We start from the raw sequence: 16,339 nt of genomic DNA on the forward strand, positions 1-16,339 counted from the left end.
GATGTGGTATACAGGGGGCAACATGCTGTCAGTGCTGAATGAGTGCATGTGAAGAAGCCAGGGAAACCATGGAAAGGCCTGTGGGGCCTGGTCGTGGATAGGGGGCTGTGGTTTTGCTCTATTACACATGAAAGCTAGAGAATGGATATGAGTGAATGAGGCCTTTTCTTCATCTGTTTCTGGCATTACTTTACTAGAATAGGAAATAGTTAAAATCATGACAAATATTTTTTCAAGTGTCTGAATAATTTTTAAATTTTCTTTTCCCAAATTGTATGATCTTCAGGTAATAGTAATATATTTCCATATTTTCTTGAATATGTATCAGTGATTTTTTCTTTAAAAGCATAAACTGTACTTCATAATCTCAATTTACCTCAAGGGAAATACAGTAATACATTTACTATGTTTCATTCAGCTTTTAGAATAAATTTCGTCATTTAAAGTCATACTTTAGTCATTCCAGAAAATTATGCTTATGATGTGCACATTTTCATGCCGTCTTAAGGCACTTACTCACATCTATAATTGATTTCAGGCTTCGTCTTTTCAAGTGTTTCAACCCGTTCAGAATATTGATATGTAGTGGGGATGGCTCAGTGGGCTGGGTCCTGTCTGAGATTGACAAATTACATATGACAGTAAGTTTATAAAAATTTCAAGTTTTTCCAGCATCATGATCATATAGTTGCAATCTGCTTTTAGCTAACAGTTATTATGTATGATGTTTTAGTGGAATATCCATAGGAGTATGAAAGAAAAATATCATGTAAGTATCATAAGAGGCATCTAAGAAGGGGAGGAGTAGGGAGCTGGAAAAAAAGTATACCTTTTATGGATATAATAAAAGGATGAATAAAGCAAGGATTAAAAGAAAAAGTCAGTCTATGATGTTACATTGCTAAGGAAGGAAAGAAGAAAACAAAAAAAGTTTGAATGGAAAACTACATATCAATATTTTTAGTATTGTGCTTTGAGATCTCTCTCTCCATGTCTCTCATATAATGCATAATACTTGTAAGGGACAGTGCATAAGAAATAAAGTATGATGAATATCATTCCCTTTGCATGAGGTACTGTTGTAATAATCACAGTTTGAGCAAATAATTTATTCTTATTAGATGCACCATATTTTGATTTTGCTGCATTGTTGATTAACATTAGATTGATAGAGTGACATTCACTTGTGATGTTGATGCATAGGTAAGCTTTCAGCTCCCTTGTCAAGACTACTTTCATTTTTATCAGTTTCAGAAGTGTATCACCAACAGACTACTGAAACATTGTTTTTACTCAGGAATGAAAACATATGATGAGAGATATTTGTTGCTGAGAATCTTTGTCATGTAGACAATCTATCTAATATTTGCCTTTTTTTCAATGTTTATATATATGCATTTCTTGAAATTTCATGGGTTAGTTGTTATTTATGAAGTGATTTAGATGAAATGAATGATGAGTAACCATTCACATTAAATAGCAATACAAAAAAGTTTTGTGTTGACCAAATATTTTTTATGATATTTCAGTGTTTGTAAAAAATAACAAGATTTAAATGTTTTGTTTTTCTTACTTGTTCAGTGTTTTCCAAATTAGAGAGGTAGCACTTGGAACAGAAAGAATTTTGAATTTTTTGATAGTCAACGGTTGCCAACTGAAATTGAAAAATGTACATTGTTTTGAATATTTTGTTTTGAATTATGGATAACAAAAGTTTCACTGTAACTGGCAGTAATCTAGCATATTTTCATTGTTTAGATAAAGTTTTGAGGATTGTTTTCTATTTTATCAGAAGCAGTGTCAGATTGGTGTGCTGCCATTGGGTACAGGCAATGATCTGGCAAGGGTGCTTGGCTGGGGCTCTGCATGTGATGATGATACTAACCTTCCTCACATATTGGAGAAGTATGAAAGAGCAACCACCAAAATGCTTGACAGGTAAGGATACTTATTGTTCAAAGTATAGGATGTTCATGCATAACTCAGATTTGTTATTGCAGCAGGATGCAGTTTCTATATGTAATGCATGACACTTAAATTGGGTATGTGCAGATGAGGCCATTGTTCATTTCTTCATGATATCACCTTGCATAGGTGTGGGAAGCAAGTCAGTAAGATAAGGGTTGTACTTATTTGTTTATTTTGATGATGTTATTAAGTTATATGTTTATGAAGAAATTTTATGCAGTTCACTGGGAAATTTAGATTGATAACTGACACACCACATGATTCTCTTGTACTATTCCTTATTATAAGCGTTCAAGACAAAAGACCATGGTTGATATTATGCATTGTGTTTGTACCTATTTGACGGTGACAGATTGCCCTCGTTAAAAAATCTCTATTCTAAAATCTCTATTTTAAAGCATATATCATTCCTTTCATGTAGATGATGGTGGGATTGAAGACCTTGCAAGTTATTACCCACCATACCATATACCGTACCATCATGACCACTTTCTTATCACACTGGATTTATTTATTTCTAATCCTTTTCACTGTATCTACATGATTTTTCCCCAAATTGGTTCATTAGACCACACTGCTGTGATTATATTTTTATTAATCACAACTCTTCCTCCAGCTGCCCCTTCTAAAGGTAAATATTAGTATTTTAGTATTTTTAGGTAGACTAAACTGTTAAAACTTTTTTCATTTTGTTTGTGTAGATTACTACCTCTCTCTGGTGATGCTTCTTTCTCTTAGCATGTTGCAAAGGCTATTGTTGTGGTAAAGGAAGCATATACCCCTCCTCTTCTAATTCTGCCTCTTTTTTCAGTGTATAGTTCCTAGAAAAAGTACCTTGTCTCTTACTTGCATTCAGCTTTCATCTCTTCTTGAAACCTTTGTAGGTTTGTTGTTTATAAGTTGAAGCATTCCATCAATTAGAGGAATTGCGGCAAACTCTCATCTTCATCCAGTAATAGGTCTTTCTGATGATTAGCCATAGACATTTCTAACAACTGTCACAGTACCTTTCCTTTGCTTTTCCTTTCTGACAGTACCGTAGCTGTCTCTTGTATAGACAGAGCTACTCTTTGGTTCTCTTTTTGTCTTTAACTTCATCGTGAATGACCCTAACTTTCTCCCTAATGGTCCTCATACTAATCCTTTGCCTTCCCTTTAATTTTTTTAACCATACTATTAAATGGTGTTGTTCTTTTCTGTCTATCTCTAGACATGCCAAGGAAGTTTCCTGATGCACAACAACTAACCTCCATGCACAGAAGCCAATAATTCACCTATTTTCTTGGTAGGATAGAACTTGCTGATTCCTGGGATGAATTTTTTCTTCCCTTTTTTTGGTGGGATTATTTTGCTGGTAATGTGGAAGGTACAAAGAAGGAAAATGGCCAGGGATTTGAGTGTTCTGATAGAAATAGCTGGTGGAGGCAAGGGTGAAGATTTGTAGAGGTTTTTGGGAAATATGAAATTAAATGAGTTAGAATGGGGTAGTGGAAGTAAGTGAGCTTGGAAAAGAGATGTGTGAAGAGCTTGAGTATAGAATGGCAAAAGGTTAAAGTAAGTAAAGTTAGGGGAGTGGATGAGAGATGGAAGGTATTTAGGGAAGCAGTGCTGACATTTGTGAGAAAAGTGTGTGGTATGGAGAAAGTGGGAAGTGGACCAGTGAGAAAGGGTAGTGAGCCATGGGAGGATGAGGTAAATTTGTTATTGAAAGTGAAAAGAGAGGTGTATAGATGGTACTTAAGTTGATGAAATGTATATAGTTAGGAGATGTTCAAGAGAAAGTGTGGTAGGAGGTCAAGAAACAGGTGCAGAGGCTGAAATAGAGTTGGGAAGAGCAAGTAACATCAAATTTCAGGGAGAATATGAAAATGTTTTAGAAGGATATTAATAATGTGAGAAAAACAAGAGAAGTGGGTATATCAATGAAGGGAGAAAGTGAAGAAATGGTAATGGCAGTGATGAGGTGAAAAGCAAGAAACAAGTGATAGAGTCCCCTGCTTATCAGGGAGAAATAAAGAACTTGCAGTGGAAATGCCCTCCCATTACAAGCTTATTGGTAAAATGTTTTTTAATACACTCCCACCATATATGGATGTTTTTTTATGTGTTTACATTTTATTTACACAGACAGAACTTTAGGTGTATGAATAAGTGAACAAATAGCTCTTTGCTCCAAAAATATTAACACTAATACTACAAAAACTATTTCATTTTAAAAGAAACTAATGTACACATAATGAATACTGATATTTGGCATGAAGTCTAGACATTTTATATATAAACATTTGCTTGTGTAACTGAAATGTGTGATATTTTTTCCAGCAGTGGCAGTAGGCTGCTTGTGACATTAGTTGGTAATTGGTGGAGTCAAATATGAGCTATGAATTTAAAGAGGTGGGAAGCTGTAAAGCATCTTGTGATGATAGTAGCAGTCCCATAAAGATAGTTAGAAAGTCCCATAAAGATAGTTAGGAAGTGATGGGAGCAGTATAAGGGTTAAGAAGCTTGTTTTAATGTCTCATCCTGGGATTTACACTGGAGCACATGAAAGGAGGTAGGCTTCCTCTTTAGCCTTCCTCAGAAATTTTTGATTGGAGAAATCAGGAATAGGGGGCTTTCGGCACTCATTTACCACCTTTTCCAATCAGTACCATAGCTAAGACGTTGTAGATCTAACCTTTGTGGCTTTGGTGATTCCTTCATTGGGAGAGACAAATTCTAATTTGGCCCAATTCACTATTGAAGGCATAAATGTTCTCCCTTTGGGTTGATTATTCATATTTGAAGGTTTTTCCGACTGCTGCGGAGAGAAATGCAAAAATTGAAATTAGAAAAGCTTTGCTTTTGATATGGTCCTCCATGAGCATTTTTTTAATGGACTCTTTAAACCCCCCCCCCCCCCCCTCTCTCTCTCTCTCTCTCTCTCTCATATTTATTTATTTTGCTTTGTCGCTGTCTCCCGCGTTTGCGAGGTAGCGCAAGGAAACAGACGAAAGAAATGGCCCAACCCACCCCCTTACACAATGTATACACACACGCAAATATACATACCTATACATCTCAATGTACAAATATATATACATACACAGACATATACATATATACCCATGCACACAATTCACACTGTCTGCCCCCATTCACTCCCATCGCCACCTTGCCACACATGGAATACCTTCCCCCTCCCCCCTCATGTGTGCGAGGTAGCACTAGGAAAAGACAACAAAGGCCCCATTCGTTCACACTCAGTCTCTAGCTGCCACGCAATAATGCCCGAAACCACAGCTCCCTTTCCACATCCAGGCCCCACACAACTTTCCATGATTTACCCCAGACGCTTCACATGCCCTGATTCAATCCACTGACAGCACGTCAACCCCGGTATACCACATCGATCCAATTCACTGTATTCCTTGCCCTCCTTTCACCCTCCTGCATGTTTAGGCCCCGATCACACAAAATCTTTTTCACTCCATCTTTCCACCTCCAATTTGGTCTCCCACTTCTCCTCCTTCCCTCCACCTCCGACACATATATCCTCTTGGTCAATCTTTCCTCACTCATTCTCTCCATGTGCCCAAACCATTTCAAAACACCCTCTTCTGCTCTCTCAACCATGCTCTTTTTATTTCCACACATCTCTCTTACCCTTACATTACTTACTCGATCAAACCACCTCACACCACACATTGTCCTCAAACATCTCATTTCCAGCACATCCACCCTCCTGCGCACAACTCTATCCATAGCCCACGCCTCGCAACCATACAACATTGTTGGAACCACTATTCCTTCAAACATACCCATTTTTGCTTTCCGAGATAATGTTCTCGACTTCCACACATTCTTCAAGGCTCCCAGGATTTTTGCCCCCTCCCCCACCCTATGATTCACTTCTGCTTCCATGGTTCCATCCGCTGCCAGATCCAATCCCAGATATCTAAAACACTTTACTTCCTCCAGTTTTTCTCCATTCAAACTTACCTCCCAATTGACTTGACCCTCAACCCTACTGTACCTAATAACCTTGCCCTTATTCACATTTACTCTTAACTTTCTTCTTTCACACACTTTACCAAACTCAGTCACCAGCTTCTGCAGTTTCTCACATGAATCAGCCACCAGCGCTGTATCATCAGCGAACAACAACTGACTCACTTCCCAAGCTCTCTCATATATATATACGGTTTCAGATCTGTAAGGTGATAAGGAGTGAGTTGGTGCCTGGCATTATCTGGGTGGTGGTTTGTTATTGGGTCAAGGCTAGCCCAAAATACATGAGCCACTGTATTCTAGTTTGGAGGATAGTGACATTTGGGAAGTCACTGTCTCCCTACCAGAGAGGCAAATGATTAGAAGGCCCTAACTCCAGTTTTCTTAGGGAAAATCCTTGAAAATCTCAAGCTCATGGGACAGTGCTTTGGAGAGAATGTTTTTTTTTTTTAGATTTAAAATCTACCTTTTTATCAAGTTTTTGAAGTCAGACTTGTATAAGAATATATTGAAACACAAATTCAGGACTGTAGGAATATATTAGATGAAGAATTATCCAGATAACTGTTCATAGTAGAGTAGATCACTTTTATTTTTTATTTTCTAAGTTTCATAAGCATGGGTGCAGCACAGTTTTGGGTGTTAGAATTATTATTTTTCTAAGTTTGGAATTTTTATATTCATTTGAGTGTGTTGGAATGCAATCCCATCATCATTGTAGATGATGAATTATCCTTGATTGAAATGAGTTATTAAGGCTTGTTTTTTTTTTTTTTTTTTTTTTTTCTTCTTCTGTCTCCCGCGTTTGCGAGGTAGCGCAAGGAAACAGACGAAAGAAATGGCCCAACCCACCCCCATACACATGTATATACATACGTCCACACACGCAAATATACATACCTACACAGCTTTCCATGGTTTACCCCAGTCGCTTCACATGCCTTGATTCACTCCACTGACAGCACGTCAACCCCGGTATACCACATCGCTCCAATTCACTCTATTCCTTGCCCTCCTTTCACCCTCCTGCATGTTCACGCCCCGATCACACAAAATCTTTTTCACTCCATCTTTCCACCTCCAATTTGGTCTCCCTCTTCTCCTCGTTCCCTCCACCTCCGACACATATATTCTCTTGGTCAATCTTTCCTCACTCATTCTCTCCATGTGCCCGAACCATTTCAAAACACCCTCTTCTGCTCTCTCAACCATGCTCTTTTTATTTCCACACATCTCTCTTACCCTTACGTTACTTACTCGATCAAACCACCTCACACCACACATTGTCCTCAAACATCTCATTTCCAGCACATCCATCCTCCTGCGCACAACTCTATCCATAGCCCACGCCTCGCAACCATACAACATTGTTGGAACCACTATTCCTTCAAACATACCCATTTTTGCTTTCCGAGATAATGTTCTCGACTTCCACACATTCTTCAAGGCTCCCAGAATTTTCGCCCCCTCCCCCACCCTATGATCCACTTCCGCTTCCATGGTTCCATCCGCTGCCAGATCCACTCCCAGATATCTAAAACACTTCACTTCCTCCAGTTTTTCTCCATTCAAACTCACCTCCCAATTGACTTGACCCTCAACCCTACTCTACCTAATAACCTTGCTTTTATTCACATTTACTCTTAACTTTCTTCTTTCACACACTTTACCAAACTCAGTCACCAGCTTCTGCAGTTTCTCACATGAATCAGCCACCAGCGCTGTATCATCAGCGAACAACAACTGACTCACTTCCCAAGCTCTCTCATCCCCAACAGACTTCATACTTGCCCCTCTTTCCAAAACTCTTGCATTCACCTCGCTAACAACCCCATCCATAAACAAATTAAACAACCATGGAGACATCACACACCCCTGCCGCAAACCTACATTCACTGAGAACCAATCACTTTCCTCTCTTCCTACACGTACACATGCCTTACATCCTCGATAAAAACTTTTCACTGCTTCTAACAACTTGCCTCCCACACCATATATTCTTAATACCTTCCACAGAGCATCTCTATCAACTCTATCATATGCCTTCTCCAGATCCATAAATGCTACATACAAATCCATTTGCTTTTCTAAGTATTTCTCACATACATTCTTCAAAGCAAACACCTGATCCACACATCCTCTACCACTTCTGAAACCAGGCTTGTAGATACACATTTTAGGTGCCTCCCCCAGCAATACAGCAGATTAGGACTTGCATACTCTTCCACACAACAAAACCTTTGTAAAAATGTTTGAAATGATCCTGGGTTAGTGAAACCCATAGCGTCATACTTCAAGGAAAATTTGAATTATTTACTGATTGTTCATTGTTATAGAGATAACACTGAATACCTCCATTGTCACTGTCTGTTCAGTTGTTTCTCACATTATTGCTAAGTGTTGCTTAGATCTTCATAATAAAATATTGTTGCAGATGGAGCATCATGAGTTATGAGAGCCATGTTTCACTGAGTCCTGAAGACAAGCTGGAGTCACTTACCTCCCATTCCTTGCTTTCCCAAGTAGCAGCCTATGAAGATTCAGTTGGTGCTCATTTAGCAACATTGCTTCAGTCAGACCAACATTCTGTGGTTATTTCATCAGCAAAGTAAGCTAAGTCATGTTCTTTTTTTTATGTGTAAGTAAACTATTGAGAAGATTGTCAGTTGTCAGTGACTTGTCTAGTAGATGTAGAACATAGATCCTTTCACACGCTTTTTCAAACTCAGGCACCAACTTCTGCAGTTTCTCACTCGAATCAACTTCTAGTGCTGTATCATTGGCGAACATCACCTGACTCTCTTCCCAGGCCCTCACATCCCCAGTAGACTGCATACTTGGCCTTCTCTCCAGAACTCTTGCATTCACCTCCCTAACCACCCCATCCATAAACAAATTGAACAACAGTGGGGACATCACATACCCCTGCTGCAGACTGACCTTTACTGGGAACCAATCACTGTTTTCTCTTCCTCCTCATACACATGCCTTATGTCCATGATAAAAACTTCTCTGCTTCTAGCAACTTACCTCCCACACCATATACCCTTAAGACCTTCCACAAAGCATCTCTATCAACCCTATTGTATTCCTTTTCTGGATCCATGAATGCCACATACAAATCCATATGTTTTTCTAAGTATTTCTCACACACAATCTTCAATGCAAACACCTGATCCACACTTCCTCTACCATTTCTAAACCCACACTGCTCCTCCCCAATCTGATGCTCTGTACATGCCATCACCCTCTTAATCAGTACCCTCCCATAAGATTTTCCAGGTATACTCAACAAACTAATTCCTCTGTAATTTCAACACTCATGTTTATCCCCTTTGCCTTTGTACAGTAGTACTGTACATGCATTCTGCCAATCCTCAGGCACTTCACCATGATCCATACATACATTGAATATCCTTACCTACCAGTCAACAACACAGTCACCTTCTTTCTTGATAAATCCAACTATATCACATCTCTACAATTTGCTTTATCAGTTACATGCCTCACAACCTCCTACATGTTCAGTTCCTGAACACTCAAAGCACCTTTCATTTCAACCTTCCACTTCCTCTTTGGTTCCCCCTTTTCCTTTTTCCTTCTAACTTTGACATGTATACCCTCTTAGTCATTCTCCCCATGTGTGCAAACCATTTCAGCAAGCATGCAGTTTTTCTTTTTTATGTTGGAGGCTCTAGTCTACATCAAGGCTGGGCCTTGATTGAAATATAGAGTGTTGTGAGAGGGAAAAGGATGAGACAAGGAAGAATATTTATGAATTTTGGAGGAAGTGAAAAACCTGCCTTTTAAATGTGCCAGGTCATAGATATTGGGAACAGCTTGAGAGGATAGAGAATTCCAAAGCTTCGGGGTATAGGGAAAGAAACAGTCATCAAAATGGCCCATACTTGAGTTGCCGATGGCCACACAGTAATCATGTGATGCAGCAGCTTACCAAGTATTGCGTGGTCTTGCCATTGTTGGGGACTCGCAAGCAGCTTGCTCTCAGGAGCAAAAACCAAGATAATACCCATAAAAAAGGGAAAGTAAATCAACAGTGTAGTGCAGGGCAAGCAGGTCAAGTTTTGAAGTTAGCCTGGGAGAGTTTATGTTGGATGCAGAGCTAGAACCACTCGAGATGTGAGATCAGAAGATTCCTCGTACTACCACACCTTTTCCTTACCCCTTCATTTTTTACTCAATATACTCGATCAACCCTCCTCACTCTACTTATTGTCTGTAGACATTTTATATCCAACACATCCACCCCTTCTCTATATTTTTATCTAAGGCCCATGCCTCGCATCCAAACAACACCAGCAGGACAAATATACCATCAGACATGCCCATCTTTGCCCTTAAAAACAGTGACCTCTTTTTATGTACCTTCCTCAAATGGACGAAGAACCTTTGCCTCCTCAACCACCCTATGGCTCACTTCAGCTTCCTTTGTTCCATGTACTGTCCAGTTTAACTGATTCATCATTTAACTTTTTTCTACTCACTGTTAAACCAAACCTTGCCTTTATTCACATTTATCCTCAACTTTTTCCTTTCACGCACTCTCCTAAATTCAGACACCAGCTTCTGCAGTTTCTTGATAAAATCTGCCTCCATTACCACGTCATCACCAAAGAACAACTGACTCCTGCTCTGCCTCAGGTGTGCACTGTATGGTCATCATGTTCTTTGTGGATCTGCAATCATTAGTGGCTTTTGTCTGTTATTTCATACAATTTTCTCATTCTACATATTTGCTGGTTCCTCTGTATTTGATTATCCTTTTCATATAGATGTGTGAGCCTCAAAAGGTTCCATCTTAATGTGTATGTATGTATGTGTCTGTCCGTCTTCTTTTTTATTTCTGATATGCCCACTTTTGACAGTATAACTTATCACTCTTGCAGAGTGTTGTGTGAGACAATCAAATCCTTAATTTTGAAAGTAGGCAGAAGTTGGGGAGAAGGATCTCATACAGTTGAAGGAAGCACAGACACCCAAGAATTAGAGAACTCACTATCAGCCAAGTGTGCTGTGCTGAACGATAAACTGGATCTGCTGCTTCGAGCATTGCATGAAGAGAGCATAGCGTCTATGTCTTCAGTTAGTACTGCAACACCAGAAGACTCATCAATTATAGACGAGGTAAAACTTGTAAAATTTTACTTATCTTGGAAGGATTAATGCTCGAAATTTAACATGTTGATGCAATGTAACAGTCATTACAGTAAGTTTTGTAATTTTGGGCTATGAACACATGTTTGTGTACTGCCACAGCATGTGCAAATGGGTCATTGTCATCACTACTGCATGTCTCTCTATCATCCTCTGTTAGTGGTAGAGGGAGTGAATGCCATATATGCCTTATGCAATGCCGAGAATAGTTAGTGTTCTGTTGAGTAGAAGTGATTGGCCTTTGAAGGTGACAGGAGGGTAAAAGTTTGATTTGTGTTTGTCTGGGACTAAAAGTGTGACTGAAAACTTTTTTTTGGAGAAGTGGACATTCTTTCCTGAAAGAGCCACTATTCCCAGTTTGTAGTACCATATGTTTGCTGTTGCTTCTGTGGTGTCAGGGTACTGTGATGTGATTTTGAGTTTGTCTGCCTATGAGAGGACCTTCACACTGTCATCTGCAGGAGGTAATGAAAGATCATGTAGGATGCCTGTGAGAGGACCGTCACACTGTCATCTGTAGGAGGTAATGAAAGATCATGTAGGAAGTCATTATAGAAAGTTAGAAAAAGAACTGCTCCTTGGGGAACTATAGTGTAGAGCTTAGTGTTTTAGAGACGAAGCCTTTTTGAGTGTTGCGTGCTTGGTAGTCTGTTATGAAGTAGACCAGCCACTTTTTTCATTTGCTGTGGGTTGTGTCAAGTATCTTTTGTGAGAGTATGTGCCGGGGTACATTGTCAAATACTTTGCAGATATCTTTTTTTTTTTTTTTTTTTTTTTTTTTTTTTTTTACAAATATTCTGCAGGAAGAAGGAGGCTGTTGTTGACTGAAGCCATCTAGCATATGTTGTTTGAGATCTGTGTGTATTGTGGAATTGAAGTGATTGAATGTAAACCCATTATATGTTGGTGAGAATGGGATATGTTACTTAATTCTGTTGTGGACTAGCTTTTCAGAGTTTGAATACTGAAGGCAGGAATGATGTAGTATGATAAAAGTTTGGAGGGTGTGAGACATGATCTTATGTTGATAACTTTCCAGTCTTTAGCGATTTTAGTATTTAGCCTTGAGTGGTTCATGATATATGTAAGTGTTTGGACTGCAATTGGGATAAAGCATTGTATGTGAGTTTTAAATGTTGTCAAGGCCTCTGCACGAGGCTTTGTTAAGCTTTAGTTGTATCGCATTGCTTCATTGCAGTTATTCATTTAAACATGAAAACTATAGTTTTTGGTTTGCTAAAGCATATTGTTTGTTGTAAGTCTTGTGAGCTATCTGTTTATGAACAAATTTTATTTTAGAATGTGGGGTTTATGTCTTTCTTCCATAGTTTGGCTCTCTGAAAATATTTTGTTTCACACATCTTTTGGGTATTGAGCATGTTGGCTTGGATTGCTTAGGTTGTGAATATTGGCAATATTGTCTTTGATTTCAAATATGCTTGGTGCATCTTGGGTTTGGAAATAGAAATCAATCTTTCAATGATTGGTGAACAATTTTTTACATGTGTTTCTTGTGAAGCAAAACAGTTTTAGCTCACATCTTATGAAAAAGGTAAATGCTTTTAAATTTTTTCAGAGTCCAGATTCTAGTGTGGATCTTGATAGTGGAGAGAAAACCATATATAGAGATGATAAAACTTTTTCCAGTATCCAGCATCGAAAGAGAACCAAAAGGGTAAGATTTCACTTTATAAGTTTATGTATAACCTACCCAAGTCACACAGCCACAAGAAAAAAAGATAGAAAAAGAATAAAAAATGCTATAAGAATACAGATTGGCCATCATTCATACGGCCCTGAATACTGAATCAAAACTCCAGAATTTAATCCAAGCTAATTTTCTATTTCCATACCATGCTATCTCACACCACCAACCAAACCAGCAAAAAGCACATTTCACAAAGACATAGAAAGTAAAGACATCCAGACTTCTTCCCATAGGTTACAGACATAGAAAGTAAATGAAATCCAGACTCCTTTCCACGAAGTACAAACCTCATAAAGCAAAGAAACATTTAAATAAGACCAGTCATCATCACTGAGACCGTACAACAAGTTCAGACTCTAAACAACACCATTGTTTGCCTAATCACTGGAGTCAAAACTTTGAACTGTCACTTATTCTTTGACCTTATGGACCACAAGATATACAGCAATCAAAGTTTGTGAGCAGTAAAGAAAATTCACATCTCCTTCACCATCTCAGCCCCTACTTCACCATCTCAGCTCCTACACATGAAGCACCTCTAACCCTAACCAACAACATTCCATATCCCAAGGAACACACATGTATACTTATGAAACTATTAAGTAATTTAGATTAGCCACAGACCAACTACACCCAATGATGACATTCATGAAAAGGCATGCATTGAATGGAGTGAATTGGAATGATGTGGTATACTGGGGTCAGTGTGCTGCCAGTGGACTGAACCAGAGCATGTGAAGCATGTGTGATAAACCATGGAAAGGTCTGTGGGGTCTGGATGTGGGTAGGGGGCTGTGGTTTCAATAAATTACACATGACAGCTCTAGTGTGGATGGGAGCGGATGTAGCCTTTCTTTGTGTTTCTTGGCACTATTTCACTGATGCAGGGTAGCTGAGGTGTGGGTGAGAAGAGGATGATGTATGTTATAATTTTTTCTTTTCTTTAAAGCTTCTATGCTGTTTCCTGTTGGGTGGGGTGGCGTTGGAAATGGATGACGGCAAGAAAGTATGAATATGTATATGTGTATATGTGTATGTGGAGAAGAGAACCAGGTGAGGATTTTTTCTTCTAAGGCTAAGCTCTCTGTTCTTGATGCTACCTCGCTAACACACAAAATGGCAGAAGAGGGTGTGTTGAAATGTTTGAACATATGGGGAGAATGAGTGAGGAAAATTGACAAGGAGGATATATGTGTCAGAGTTGGAAGGAACCAAGGAGAAGCGGGAAACCACATTGGAGGTGGAATGATGAGTGAAAAAGATTTTGAGCAATCGGGGCCTGAACATACAGGAGGGTGAGAGGCATGCAAGGAATAGAGTGAATTGGGTTGATGTCCCGTCAGTGGAGTACACACAGCCAAGGTGCAGTTGCAGATTAGCTGAGAATGAATCCCAGAAATCATGCAAGGGCCTCAGTGATTCAAGAATTGACCAAGAAGGCTAGGCAAGTTAGAACTTCCTCACTAGTTGAATGAGTGTAGGATGGAAATCTAACCTAATATTCCTAAGGAGTATCTCTTGTTCATAAGCACCTCCTCTGAGAGAGGAGTTTTTTCATTCTTCAAAACTAACATTTTTAAGTAGAATCATGCAGAATCATTTCAGAAGTATCTGAAGTGAGTCATACTGATTACAGAAACACTTCATAGAGAAGGATGCTTTGATGTCTCGAGCAAACAGTTTGAAGAAAGCTGTGCGTGAAATTATAGAACACACTGAAAGAGCTATTGATGACCAGAATAAACAAACAGCTACTCGACATCCCCTTCCAATCATCACATTAGAGGCAACAGAAGATTTAGGAGCTGAGAAGACAGACAGGCAGAGAATATCAGTCTCAGGATTACAGGTATGGTTAGCGATAAGAGTTGGATCAGTATGCCTTTAAACTTGAATATTGGTTCAAAGGTTGTCTTTTGAATAGAATATTCATGATTATAACATCTACTTTCCTTCAAAAATTATTTTATTGCAGGTCTTGTATGACTTAATCTAACCATGAAATGCAGATAAGTACAAGCCTCCAGATTGTAATTCATATGTCAAAATGAAAAGATCAAGGTACATAGCAAGCTATATTTGCTCTAGATTGTTTTATTAAACATCATTTGCATGTTGACCAATGTATTGAAAACTAGTTTATCATAAACTGAATATTGTATTAAGCAGCTTTTTTTCTCAAATCATATATACTATGTATATAGGGAAAATGATTTGGTAAACAGAAAGCATAAAACTTTCGAAGATACCGCAAGCACAGTTTGATGGAGCAGTGAATTTATTAAAAAAGGGGATGCTTGAATTGCACGGCTTGGATTTTCTATCTTTTTTCTTTTATATATTTAGCTGTCTCCGTTGCGAGGTAGCAAGGAAAAGTACAAGATGCCCTCGCTAATACACATCTTACCCTCCAAACTGAAATATGCATCTATGCAACTTTCCATGGTTCACCCAGTACAGCTTCACAGCTTGATCAATCCACTGACAGAAAGTCAACCTACCAATCACATATCAATTCACTCTATTCCTTTTTAGCATACATTTCACACCCTGCATACAGTCCCCATAACAAATCTTTTTCCGCTTTCATCTTTCCCAACTATTTAGGTATCCCTCTTCTCTCGTTCCCACCCGACAATATATCTCTGGTAACTCTCTCCCACTTTGCTCCAGTGCCCAACATTCAAAACACCTTTCTGCTCTTGAAGCTTATTTATTTTCAAACTCATGTGAGCGTAGCGTTGATTGGGAATGCGTGCATAATGCCATTTACAAAGCAAAGTCAAGAGTGATTCTCAACATTCATCCTGAGGCGGACTTATGATAGCAGTGCCTGCACCACAGAATTGGAACTTGCCTGAAAATGAATTTTGTTTGAGGAAATTCTCGTTTTTTGAGGTCGAAATTTTGCCATCGCCACCTAGATCACCCGTAAGTTCCAGTCGTGAGATCATCCAGATATAAAAACGTGTTGAGCCAGTTTTTCCATCAAATCACTCCATTGAAGGTTGGTCACATGGACAATAATGCTTTAGCGAATATTAATTTCCAAGAGATTTACGTATCGGAAGGTGGAGGGATACGAGAGAAAGGAGCCAAATTGAGTAAGACAAAGATGAAAAAGATTTTCAAGCTTCGGGGCTCGAACATGCAGGAGTGAAAGCAGCAAGGATAGATGATTGAGACTGCGTAAACCCGGTCTAACTAAATTAAACACATGGAGAACAAGCATGGAAGGGTCCTGCGGATAAACCGGAAAGCTGTGTAGTCATTTCTATTTCCTGTTGACGCTACATGTATATAAATGTGTATGGGTGTTGGACCATATCTTTGTCTGTTCTCCTACCTATCTTAACCTCACAACGGGGAATCCAACGGCAAAAAAAAAAATCTCAGATCTAAATGTACATTATAATGCAGGGTATTGATTTAAGATTTCAAGGCATTTACAAGAACAATGGCACTGAGACATCCTCTACAATCTAGAGGAACTGGACA

The 16,339-nt window shown here is 38.9% G+C and overlaps 1 protein-coding gene across 3 annotated transcripts in view; it reads left to right on the plus strand.

Moving 5' to 3' along the window:
• The window catches only part of LOC139762379 (diacylglycerol kinase delta), a 163,683-nt gene that overhangs the window by 70,093 nt on the left and 77,251 nt on the right, over positions 1–16,339 (plus strand). For all 3 annotated transcript variants that reach the window (XM_071687184.1, XM_071687182.1, XM_071687183.1), the window contains exons 10-15: positions 539–641; positions 1,793–1,938; positions 8,393–8,566; positions 10,866–11,103; positions 12,710–12,808; positions 14,478–14,690. In XM_071687184.1, coding sequence (XP_071543285.1) covers positions 539–641; positions 1,793–1,938; positions 8,393–8,566; positions 10,866–11,103; positions 12,710–12,808; positions 14,478–14,690 — 973 coding nt within the window. The remainder of the gene's footprint in view (positions 1–538; positions 642–1,792; positions 1,939–8,392; positions 8,567–10,865; positions 11,104–12,709; positions 12,809–14,477; positions 14,691–16,339) is intronic.

This window comes from Panulirus ornatus, chromosome 43 (genome assembly GCF_036320965.1).
Source record: "Panulirus ornatus isolate Po-2019 chromosome 43, ASM3632096v1, whole genome shotgun sequence".
Classification (NCBI taxonomy): Eukaryota; Metazoa; Arthropoda; class Malacostraca; order Decapoda; family Palinuridae; genus Panulirus; species Panulirus ornatus.